Source organism: Chaetura pelagica, unplaced genomic scaffold (genome assembly GCF_000747805.2).
Source record: "Chaetura pelagica isolate M959 unplaced genomic scaffold, ChaPel_1.0 scaffold72, whole genome shotgun sequence".
Taxonomy (NCBI): domain Eukaryota; kingdom Metazoa; phylum Chordata; class Aves; order Apodiformes; family Apodidae; genus Chaetura; species Chaetura pelagica.
The window spans coordinates 2,849,615-2,860,033 of record NW_009952560.1 but is presented as its reverse complement, the minus strand read 5'-3'; the positions used below and the strand labels follow the sequence as shown (position 1 = coordinate 2,860,033).

The 10,419-nt window shown below is 49.6% G+C and overlaps 1 protein-coding gene across 1 annotated transcript in view; it reads left to right on the top strand.

The window, feature by feature from the left end:
* Positions 1 to 7,522: 7,522 nt before the first annotated feature.
* The window catches only part of RPH3AL (rabphilin 3A-like (without C2 domains)), a 25,955-nt gene continuing 23,058 nt past the window's right edge, over positions 7,523 to 10,419 (top strand). The window contains exons 1-2 of the mRNA XM_010009123.1: positions 7,523 to 7,599; positions 8,952 to 9,095. Coding sequence (XP_010007425.1) covers positions 7,523 to 7,599; positions 8,952 to 9,095 — 221 coding nt within the window. The remainder of the gene's footprint in view (positions 7,600 to 8,951; positions 9,096 to 10,419) is intronic.

The window sequence follows — 10,419 nt, the reverse complement described above, 5'->3', positions numbered from 1 at the left end:
GAGAGTTTTAAGTATGTAGGTACGTACCGGCTGCCTGGGCACCCGCTGGGAAAGCGCCATGTGCGGGGCCCTTGGGGTCTGGTCCTGTCCCCTGGCCAGCTGGGAGGCGGGAGCAGTTTTTATGGGGGGCCGGGGGCATCCGGAGCTCAAACGGTGGGGGAGTTTTGCCTAAAATGCTGTTGAAAGCAGTTCAGAAACACTGCAAGGCAAAGTGCACAAGGCTGAATTTAGGTGGAATCGAGACTTTTGAAGGTAAGTGACAGAGGTGTGGGGGGAAACAAGGCAGAACGGGGAGGTTGAAAGTGCCGTGCACTATCAAAAGCTTATCAATCCCAGTGTCCTTTTGAGAGCTACTGGGCTTGTGTATGTTTTGTGGTGGGAGCAGCCATGTGGGTTTTGCAGAGGGTGGTTTATCATGGTCCTTTGGGCACTGGGCTATGAGGTGATGGGTGCTGTTGGATGTGCAAGTAAGAATAACATGTTGTGCCTGCTGCTAGGGTTTTCAGTTTGCTGCAGCTTGGGTCAGGTACTTCTCAGGGCTTGATCAAAGTCCATGGCTTTCTTTTTGTATGTATTGACAGTGTTCACAGTGATAAAGTCTTGGAGCGACTACTGGCTGTACTTATGTGGTGTTTAAAGGCTTCCAGGCCAATATGGTTGCTTAAGGATGCTGAGGAAGTGTATTTTATCCTGTAGATGTGATGGCAGCCCTGTGGCTCTGAGCTGGGCGGGATAGTGAGGTTTTGGCAAGGCCTGGCATCAGGCTGCTCTGCAGCATTTCTCCACCAGCCATGAATGTGCTTTTCCTGGTTCACTGGAGGTTACCCATGAAGCAGGCTGGCATGAGGTTCTCCTGCAAGGGATTCCTTCTCAAACACTGGCCGGTGCTCAGTACTTCCTTGCTATGTCTAATTCTATCTAAGAAACTTGATGCTTCTCTGGAGACTGAGGTACAGAGTCCACCCTGCCAACCTCCAGCCCAGAAGGCCTCCTGAGCTTTTTTAGCATATCAGAATAGTGAAACGAGTTCTCTAATTGGCCATTTAGATGCTAATTTGTTTCTCCTGTGCCAGATCAACCTGCCCCACAACCTGAGTTAAAAAGAGCCTGCTGTCTTCATGAATTATTCACTTTGCACCAGCACCTGCCTGGCTGGGGATCAGAAGGAAATAGGGCCAAAGTCTGATAAATAAAGATACACCTTGGCGGGTGGCACAGTGCTGGCTTTCCTCCCCAGCATCATAGGGTGCTGGGGAGCTGAAAGACTGCTTTGCTTGGGTAAAAACTGGTTCTTTATAGCTTACCATATATCAAGTAGCCACGCTAATAAGTACCTCTCATTAACACAAGATTGCTGGTACCATATGTCAGTTTTCCTGTAGAACTGATTTTATCTTCCTACTCGTTGGACTGGCATGGACCTCCAGGGCATTGTATTTTACAAGCTCTTTAACAAGCTCTGTCTTAAAAGGAGTTAGGCTTCTTGCAGCTGCTGCTAGGATTGTGAAGCAGCCCTGCTGTATGGGAACCTTATTTGTTTCCCCCCCCCCAAAACTTATCCTCACTTTCTGCTTTTCCAGCCTGGCCTTACATGATAATTACACCTCTTGCTTTCTGTGTGCTGCAGCTGGTTTGTGTTTAATTTGAGCTGAACACACCTCTCTGAGTGAGATATTCCCTGTTTTGCTGGTGCTGGTACTGCTTAGGTTGAGCTTGCATGGTGAGACAGACTGGAGAAAGTCTGTCTGATTGGGTTCTTAAGTTGTTGTCCCAAAGCTTGCCAAGGCTTTGTGGTGTTTGTTTGGACACTGTGTTTTCCCTCTCTCTGTTGGCCCAAGCTGCAGAGATGCAAGTCAAATCTGATCAGATTGGATTCCTTGTCTTGCTTGGCTCTCCATCTGCTGCTAAGGGTTTGCACTGATGGTGGGGGTTTGCCACAGCCAGCAATTGCAAGGGGCCGTGTCTCAGCTGTGCACCAGCCTGGCCCTCTCCCTTCCTGAGGGCAGGGGGCGGGAAGGTGTTGAGTCCTTGGCTCAGCTGTGCCTGTGCTTCCTGCCTCCTTAGCCCTACAAAATGTCCATGCTTACAGCAGGCTCCTTTGCCACTGCAGGGGCTGAGAAGCTGCTAGATTCAAGTGTGAAGGAGCAGTTCAAAGTGGTTTGAGCATAAGAAAAACTTTTGTAAAGCTCTATTTCAAGCCACCATTTGCCCAGGCACAGTTACTTCTCCTCTCTGGCTCTGAGACTTGGCCCTATCTTGAAAGTCAAGTGAATTTCTGCAGCCCCAAGGGTTATTCTGTCACTTTAGAAGAGTCGTGCGCTTTGAAGTACAACTGTGGCGCTAGGATCTTTAAAACATGAAGGAAAGACTTGTGTCTGGACTACGGGGCCTTTCCTGCCTGCTTCTAAGTGTCTCCCTGCTGCGCGACCCGTGTCAGGGAGGAAAAGGGACTGGCCGGCGGGGGGTGGGAGGCGGAGGCCGAGTTCCCCTTATCTATCTCTGCTGCTCATTTATCCTCTGTCATAGCAACAAGGGCAAACACTCACTTAGTTGCTACGGTTTCCCGGAGATAATGGGGTCTGGTGCACAGAGCAGAGAGTAATTACACTGCCTCTTCGAGGGAGCAGCAGCAAAAAGGGAAAACAAGCCAGCACGGTACCTGGTGCAGGCTGAGAGTCCTGGGGGAGGTGATGCCCTCGAAGCAGGCGAGTTAATTACACTGGCACAGCTCAGCTTGGGAATTGGGAACTCCTCTCCAGCCAACTGTTTAATTTTTATTTTTTAAATGAAATAATTTTTTTAATTGCCTAATTAATTCCCTATTTTGAAAAAAAGAAAAAATAATAAAGAGGTGAACTTCTTAGCTGAAATAACCGGGCAAATGAAAGCTGATTGGAGAACTCCTCACGGGACTGTGCAGGACATATTTGTGTTTGCAGGGCTCTGAGGAATTCATGCTCTGTGAGCACCTGTAATCAGCCCAGCTGCAGGGGAGCTCGTGCAGGCTGTGCTCTCACTGCCATCAGGGGGTGTTTTCTATTGCAGTGACTACCTCAATGTCAACGAGACCCTTCAGTTTTTACTTTGATATAGTCAAGGTAAAGTCAAAATGTGTTTGAGGTGGAAGAGTGAGGAAGGAGCTTGGTGTGCTGAGATGATGCTGAAAAAGTAAGCTGATATATTTGGGATAGAAGAATGTTAATTGTGTTAAATACAGAGCTATGGCCTGGCTCAGGAAGTGCATGATCCGGGAATCCCTGGAGACTGGGAGGGTATTCTGGAAAAGGATTACTGTGTTGTGCTCTGTTCTTATACTCTTCTTTAAGCATCTGCTCTTGGAGGTACTATACTCAGTACTACTCAGGTACTATGCTCAGTGGACCTTTGGCATGAACTGCTAATGCTGTGCTCTGTTATTAAGGTAAAGAAACGTGATGTTCATGTTGCTATTGTGCTGAGAAAATGGTCTTTTCACACAAGGGCCTGAAATTCTTTGAACAGCATCTTGTCAAAGGGCTGTGTCTGTGTTCTGCCATCAGGCAGGGCTGGCTGTGGGATGGGCCGACGTGGCAACCTGCTGCCAGTGCAGCTGCCAGTTGTAGTTGGTGCCAAATGTGCTGGTTGTTGGAATGTGGACCAGGAGTGCACCCAGAAACACCTCCCACTGCTGGTCTGCTGCTGCTTGGGAAGGGGTGCCTCCGGCAGGACCCATGGCTGTGTGATGGCATGGAAGGGTGCTCTCCTCTCCCCAGCCTGCACCTGGAGGATGTCCTGCTGCATGGCCAGCTGCAGCCCACCCTTATCCTCCAGGCTAAGAAGTGGGAACTGTCCAGTGGGAAAGATCCTGCTCACTTTGCTGTCCTGTGGTGGCTCCACAGGGATGTGGAGCCAAGTCAGCAGCATGACCCTGCTGCTGCTTCCTTCACTCAGACCCCTCCATGAAGGTTTCTCCCTCACAGACTGGAGTAATGTTCTCTGGCTGCAGAATCCAAGTCTCCTGATGCAGACAGCAGAAGCAGTGCTACGTCAGAGCTGCCAGCAGAGGTGTGCTCTGTTGCACATCCTCCGAGATGCTCCTGGCCCCACACAAAGGGCTGGCTCGCTGCAGGGCAGCACTTCCTTGCAGTGCTCCTCTTAGCTTCTGTGCCAGGAGCAGCCAGGTGGACTCAGATTTAATGAGGTTTGGTTTCACATGGCTTCCTCCATCACAGGAAAGGAACAAACAGGTGGAGGGTTTTTAAAGCAGGTCATAGAGTATCAATAGGAGCTCATTGCTAGAGACTGGCTCCTTCTGCCCTTCTTTAGCCTGCTAAGAGGAGTGGAGGACAGGGAGTGGGCAGCTCGGTCATGCAGGTGCTAACTGGAGCGTTTTTGAGAGAGAACACAGTGGAGGCTGACTGCAGGAGAGGGGTGTTTCACCATAACCCACAGAAATCACTCCCCAGGCTTGTGTGGTTTTGCTATCTTGGTTTTTCTGATTAGGCTTGTTCCACTGTACTTCTTGTCCTGTACAGAGATAAGAGGGAGGATGCCTCACACCTTCCAGATACTGGTACCACTTCGCTGTCATTGTTCCTGTGGCCATGCAAGGTATCACTTTCCCTCCAGTCCTGTTTCCACCCAGCAGACTGTGGCCTTCAGTGCCCTGTCGTTCTGGTTTCCTTCAAGGTAGTTGTGTTACACCACACTGGGCTTTTTTCAGAGGCAAAATCCCAAAGCCACCTGCAATGCCAGTTTACATCAGAGGGAGCAGCAGATACCTAATGCTGCCAAAAGAAAATGCTCCTGTAAATATTTTGGGGAATAGTGTATCTGAAGACTGTTGTGGGATATGATGGATCTCTGGGCTGTGTTTTGTTTTCCTTCCCACTTTGCAGATGCTGCTCAGGGAATGGTAGAGAACAGAAAGCGTATGCTGAGTAACGAGGCAAAGGAGCATGACATTGCTTGTTTTTGTTCAGTCATGCTGAGAAAAGCTCACCGTGGTATAAGGCTGGAGAATTTGTTTAGGTCTCTCCTGAGAAAAATGCACAGCTGATGTGCTCTATTCTGAGTTGCCTTCAGCTCTGTTAGAGCAGATAAAGCTCTGCAGAGGAGGGGCAGATGTATTCAGTGCTGCTGAAAGCACAACTGCTGGAAAAGCAAACTCCTCTGCCCCGACCACGGTGTGAGACTCACCTCCAGCTCTAGCTTTTATGCTGAACATCCCAGAGCTGCCAAGTGCTGTGTGGTGTGGTTGGGTGCCCTCAGCCTCACCAGTGGATGTTATGTGGGCTGTGCTGTCCTTCAGGTGTGTGAGTGGGAGGAAAGAGTATGTGGTATATCTGACGAGTAATTTAATATATGCGTTTGTGTGGGTGGGGTGGTTACATGTGCATATAATCCTGTAACAACGTATCACAGGCTTGGAAAACGTCTGGAAAATCCCAGGTCGGCTGTTCTGTGTGAAATTGTAGCTTCTCTCTGCTCCTTACACTGGCCCGGGGGCGGGAGCCTTCGTATTCTTTTGCTCTTAATGCTCCATTGCTCCCCTGTGTGTGAGCTGCTGTGGGACGTGTGTGGGGAACGTGTTCTCTCTTTGCTTGAGATCGTGAAGGAGATGAAAAGAGCAGGAGGTGTTCTGGGACAAAATGGAAATGCAAACCCACAGCATGTGTGGCACTGAGCAGTGCGGGGAAAATGGTGAATCAAAGATGCCAGGGTTCAAGGATTTTTTTAGGGGTGATCCCTGTCAAAGTGGTCACCTCAACTAATGTAGTAAAGGTTTAAAAAATGTTGTGCAACACTTTCATATGTCCTTCCTGTCTCAACCCCTCTTTCTTTGCCCATCCCTTCATGTAGCCTCCCATCTCCTCCCTACCTTGCTTTGCTGTACAGTTGGACTGTGCTGTTGAGCATTATACTGAGCCTTCACCCTTTCTATACATCTACCTCCCTACACTGAAAGGAATCCGTACTTTGTGTGGAATTACTCCTCTCCCTCAGTGTAAGTACTGAGATTCTGTCTCTCCAGAAGCTTGGTGGTCAGAGAGGAGGGAGCTGGTTGTTTGTTTATGACAGTTTTGGCTCTCAAGGCTGACGTGGGGCTTGGCTGTAGCTGTCAGTTTTGACACGAGTTAGTGTTTCTGTGCTGGGAGGTGAGTGCAGTGTGTGTGGCACATGTGAGCTCAGCCTGGGGAGAGGGAACTAGAATTGCACAAGCTGCCTGCCTGTGTAAGAGGGCCAAGGCCATGCAGCCTGAGATGCCTCCAAGCCTGGCACAGCAGCAGAAAGCTCTGTGTGACAGCAACTGATAGCAAGTGTAGGTGCAGCACACTGAACCACGGGTACTGTGGGGGCAATTGTGCTGTGGATTATTGAGGCTGGAACATGGGCTTTCTTGGGATCTGCTGCACAGCTGGCAGGTGATACACTTTGCTTGCTAGTGTATCTGATTTGTGTTGCCAAACAGCGTTAAACATGTTATCTCTGCCCAGCAGGTATGATTGGCAAAGCTGGCAGGTGTCTGCTCTGGGAAAGGTAAGTATTAATACCTGGAAACTTATCCATTAGGGCTTGTGAGACATTTGCTCTGCTGGAGGACAAATCCAGCTGCAGAAAAGCTTGGTACATCAAGACTAGTTTTGCTCCCACTGAAATATTTGGGCTCTGTCTGTCCTCTGGTGCTTTCTGTTTATCTGACCTGCTGACAGGACTCAGAACTGTGTATCTGCAAAGTGCCTTTTGGGGATATGTTTCTCCCATAAGCACGTGGAATTTGGCTCTTGCTGCCTTTACTGATCAGTTCGTGGTGAAATTGTCATGGAACACAAGGAACCACTGGTGTAACCATGCTGGTTACAGGAGCCACAGTAGGAGATCTGCTGCAAGAGGTGCTGTCTTAAACATCAGAGAATGCAAACAAGCTGCTATTGTAGGCTGGAGTTATAAATATCAGGCTATTATGGAGGCAGTTTTAATGAACGGAGTGACTTGCCGCTATTCATGCCGAATGTTGCGTGGGTTTTTCTTTGTTACCCCATTAAGAGGTAAAAAAACCCACAACTGTAGCTTCTTTGTGTGCTTTAGAGTGGCTTTCTCTGTCAGTACTGCAGCACTGGGACTCAGGAGGTGATGGGGCAGAGATTATACTTGGAAACAATGTGTTTGTCTAGTCTGAAATGAAAAAGCAGAATTTACAAAGAGTCTTTGGCTCTTGTTTTTTTGCTTTTTTTTTCTTTTTTCTTTCTAGAGTACCATAAAATCTAAACTTCCAGCCTTGTCTTCAAGGTTTTTGAAGGTATTTACTGCCTCATATTTTATGAGGATGATGGTATGTTTTGACTGCTGTCTGTGGGTGAGAGTCTGTCTGTGTGTTCAGCCGGCAGATCACCTCTGTTTTGCTTGCCAGAAGAGTCACTCTTTGGGATGGTTAATAAGGCTGTGCCCTCTACTTTCCTGGGGCTGAGGTGGCAGCTGTGCTCAGTGCTGGTGTTTGCTTCCTACAGGTGTGATCCCTGCCTTTGCTCCCCAGCCTTGTGCCATGGCCGACACGATTTTTGGCAGCGGGACGGGCCAGTGGGTGTGCCCCAATGACCGGCAGCTGGCACTGCGTGCCAAGTGAGTCCTTGCCACCTCCTCTTCTCCTTCTAGCCTCATCTCTGGCCTGAATGGCTTCCCAAACCTCTGTGGAGCACTGGCCCACTGTCCTTGAGCACATCCTGGTTGAGAGGCAGGAGTCTGTTACACAGACCCCTCTCAACCCTAGAAGCTGGATGGGACAGGAAGCCTGCTAAACTGGGGCCTGGGGCTTGGCTGCTGCTCTGAGCTGCCAGCCTGCAGGGGAGTTTGCAGCGTGGCTGGTGTGTGCTTGGAGTCCATCTCATCAGCCCTGCCCTGGGAGAAAGAAAGGGCTTGGAGGCAAGCTGGTACCTCTGCAGCACCCTCAGTATAATTGATAGCATTCCCCCAGCTGCCAGCACTCCTTTGTTTTAAGAACTTGTCATTTGTTCTCATTTTCCCCTGAAGTTAAATTACAGCATAACCTAAAGACAAAAGAGATGGAAATGAGTCAAGCACCAAAATTTCATTTGTTTCTTGGATGCTTTCCTCCTCTGGCAGCTAGTATCATGCCACTGCACCCCTGTGCTTGTCTGAACTACTGGGGTCAGCCTCCTACAAAGTGTTAGAAAATGGGAGGTCACCCTGTGTCTGAGGGGAGGGCTGAGTGAGAACAGTGCACACCACTGTTGCTTTCCAACCTTCACCTGAAAAGGCTCATTAAGTGACTGAATCTGATAGTGCCCTGCATTCTGCTAGCAGCCATGACTTTATCCAGTGACCTCTAAACCCCTACTGAATGGTAATTAATTGAGCTGTGAAAGCTCCTGCTTATCCTCAAGTGAGCTAAGGAGAAATGTTAGGTGCTTAACATAAGGCACAAAGGGAAGGGGTTTGCTAAAGTCATTGTGTGGGCCTGGAGTAGACCCAGGGAGAAAGTTGCCAAATTTATATTTCCAAGAGTTCCTGGTGATTTGTGTGTTTGAACTGGGAACCTTAGAAATGTCTGATCTGGAGGGAGGAGAGGGCAGGTATTCCCCGTGTTCTGGAGTCTGCTGTTGGCATTTGTGGTGTCTGGCACTGGCACCCATCTGTGCAAGGGTTTTCCCAGGACAGCCAGCCCTCAGAGCAGTCATTTTCTTTATGGGTAGAGCCAAATAGGAGTAAGAACATGGAGTGGCAAAATACAAACTGGAGCAGAAAGGGATATGAGAGGGCAGGGAGCAACAACCCTCGGTGCTGCTGCAGGAGTGATGTGGTGATCTGTCACTGAGAGGAGACTCCCACTTGGACTTCTCTGATGGAAGGCTGATGCATACTCTGTATTTCTGGCAGATTTGGCCTATGGGGCAGGTCGGGGGTTTTGTACTTTCCTTTCACAGCTTAATTCTTCCCTCCACCCCCTCCCACAGGCTCCAGACGGGCTGGTCAGTGCACACGTTCCAGACTGAGAAACAGAGGAAGATGCAGGCTCTGAGCCCACAGGAACTTGAGGTCATTCTGGAAGTCATCCGCAAAGCAGAGAAATTGGACATCATTGAGCAGCAGCGCATTGGGTACAGTCACATTCATTTGTCCCTTTCCCTCAGAAGGAAAGGTCAGCACAGATGGAGGAGTGGCTCTCCTGGCTGCCTGAGCTCAACCTCCATCAATCAGAGCATCCTTTAGGTCAGTTATTTTCACCTCCCATGTTGCTTGTTTGCAAGTAATGACCATTGAGAAGGGTGTGATGTTTTCCTTCTTCCTATGTCTCATTCTTTGAGCCTTGGGGCTTGCTGTGGTTGCAAGCCTGTAGTTTACACTCCCTGGTAAATGCAGAGTGTGCTAAGACAGCTGCCCTTGTGGCTCTGGAAGAGGCTGGGGAAGAAGATCCTGACTTTGCAGCTGTTAGTGGATGGCAGGGTTCAGAAACTGCTGGCAGCATAGTTAGGTTTTCCCTTTTCTGCAGCAGCCCCCTGGGATTTTGCCTGGAGCAGTGAATGGGTTCGTGTTCTGGTTGGCTGAGCCCCCTGGAAGGTGTTTGCTATCTTGGATTATTTAATTTATGGGCATCCTTTTGCTGCTGCAGATTTCCATTTACTTTCAGTCCTACTGGATGTCTGGCCTCAGCTGTGTCTTTAGTTGTCCTACACTGCCTTTAAAGCCAGGTGAGCAGTCCTACAGCATTTCCCAGCAGTATTCTGTGTTCAAGAGACAGGAAACCCCAGTGACTCCCAGCCCATGTCCAGCAGGCCCAGCTTCCCTCCCCTGTGCTTTATCCCTGTGCAGTGCCCATCAGTGAGTGCTAAGGAGAACTGCCAGTGATTCCCATGGGAGGCCCCAGCAGCAGCCAGAGTCCCCAAGGGCCCGACGGTTCCTGTGTGGGTGTTGTGTACCTTGCAGAGAGAGCCTTGCTGTTCCCATGCTGAAGCATTCTCTTGTGCTGAAGTCAGGGATAATAAATTCAGTAACGACGGCTCACCCTGGCTGTGCTGTCTGACCTCATCACCACAGGCAGTACCTCTTCCAAGCAGACCTTGCCTTCCTCTCAGTGAGGGTCTTGGTTGATGGGACATTAGCACTAATGAGGACGGGGCTGCATGGACAGCGGGATCATTCCCTCCCTGAGCCTCCTGCCTGCATGTGGCTGCAGCTGGATGCTACCTCTGATAAATGGCCTGGCTGTCATCGTCCCCAGCTACAAATGGATGCCTGGGAATTGCCAAGCAGTGATCTCGTGACAGCAGCCTTGCTCTGCATGCTCTTCACATCCTGCATCCTAATTGCTCATCCGACCTTCCTTCCCTTTCATTGTCCTGCTGCTATGGACATTGTGCATACATATGTGCTTCCTGTCTTCCAGGTGAGCTGTCAAATGAAGCAGGGGGCAGTTACTGGCAT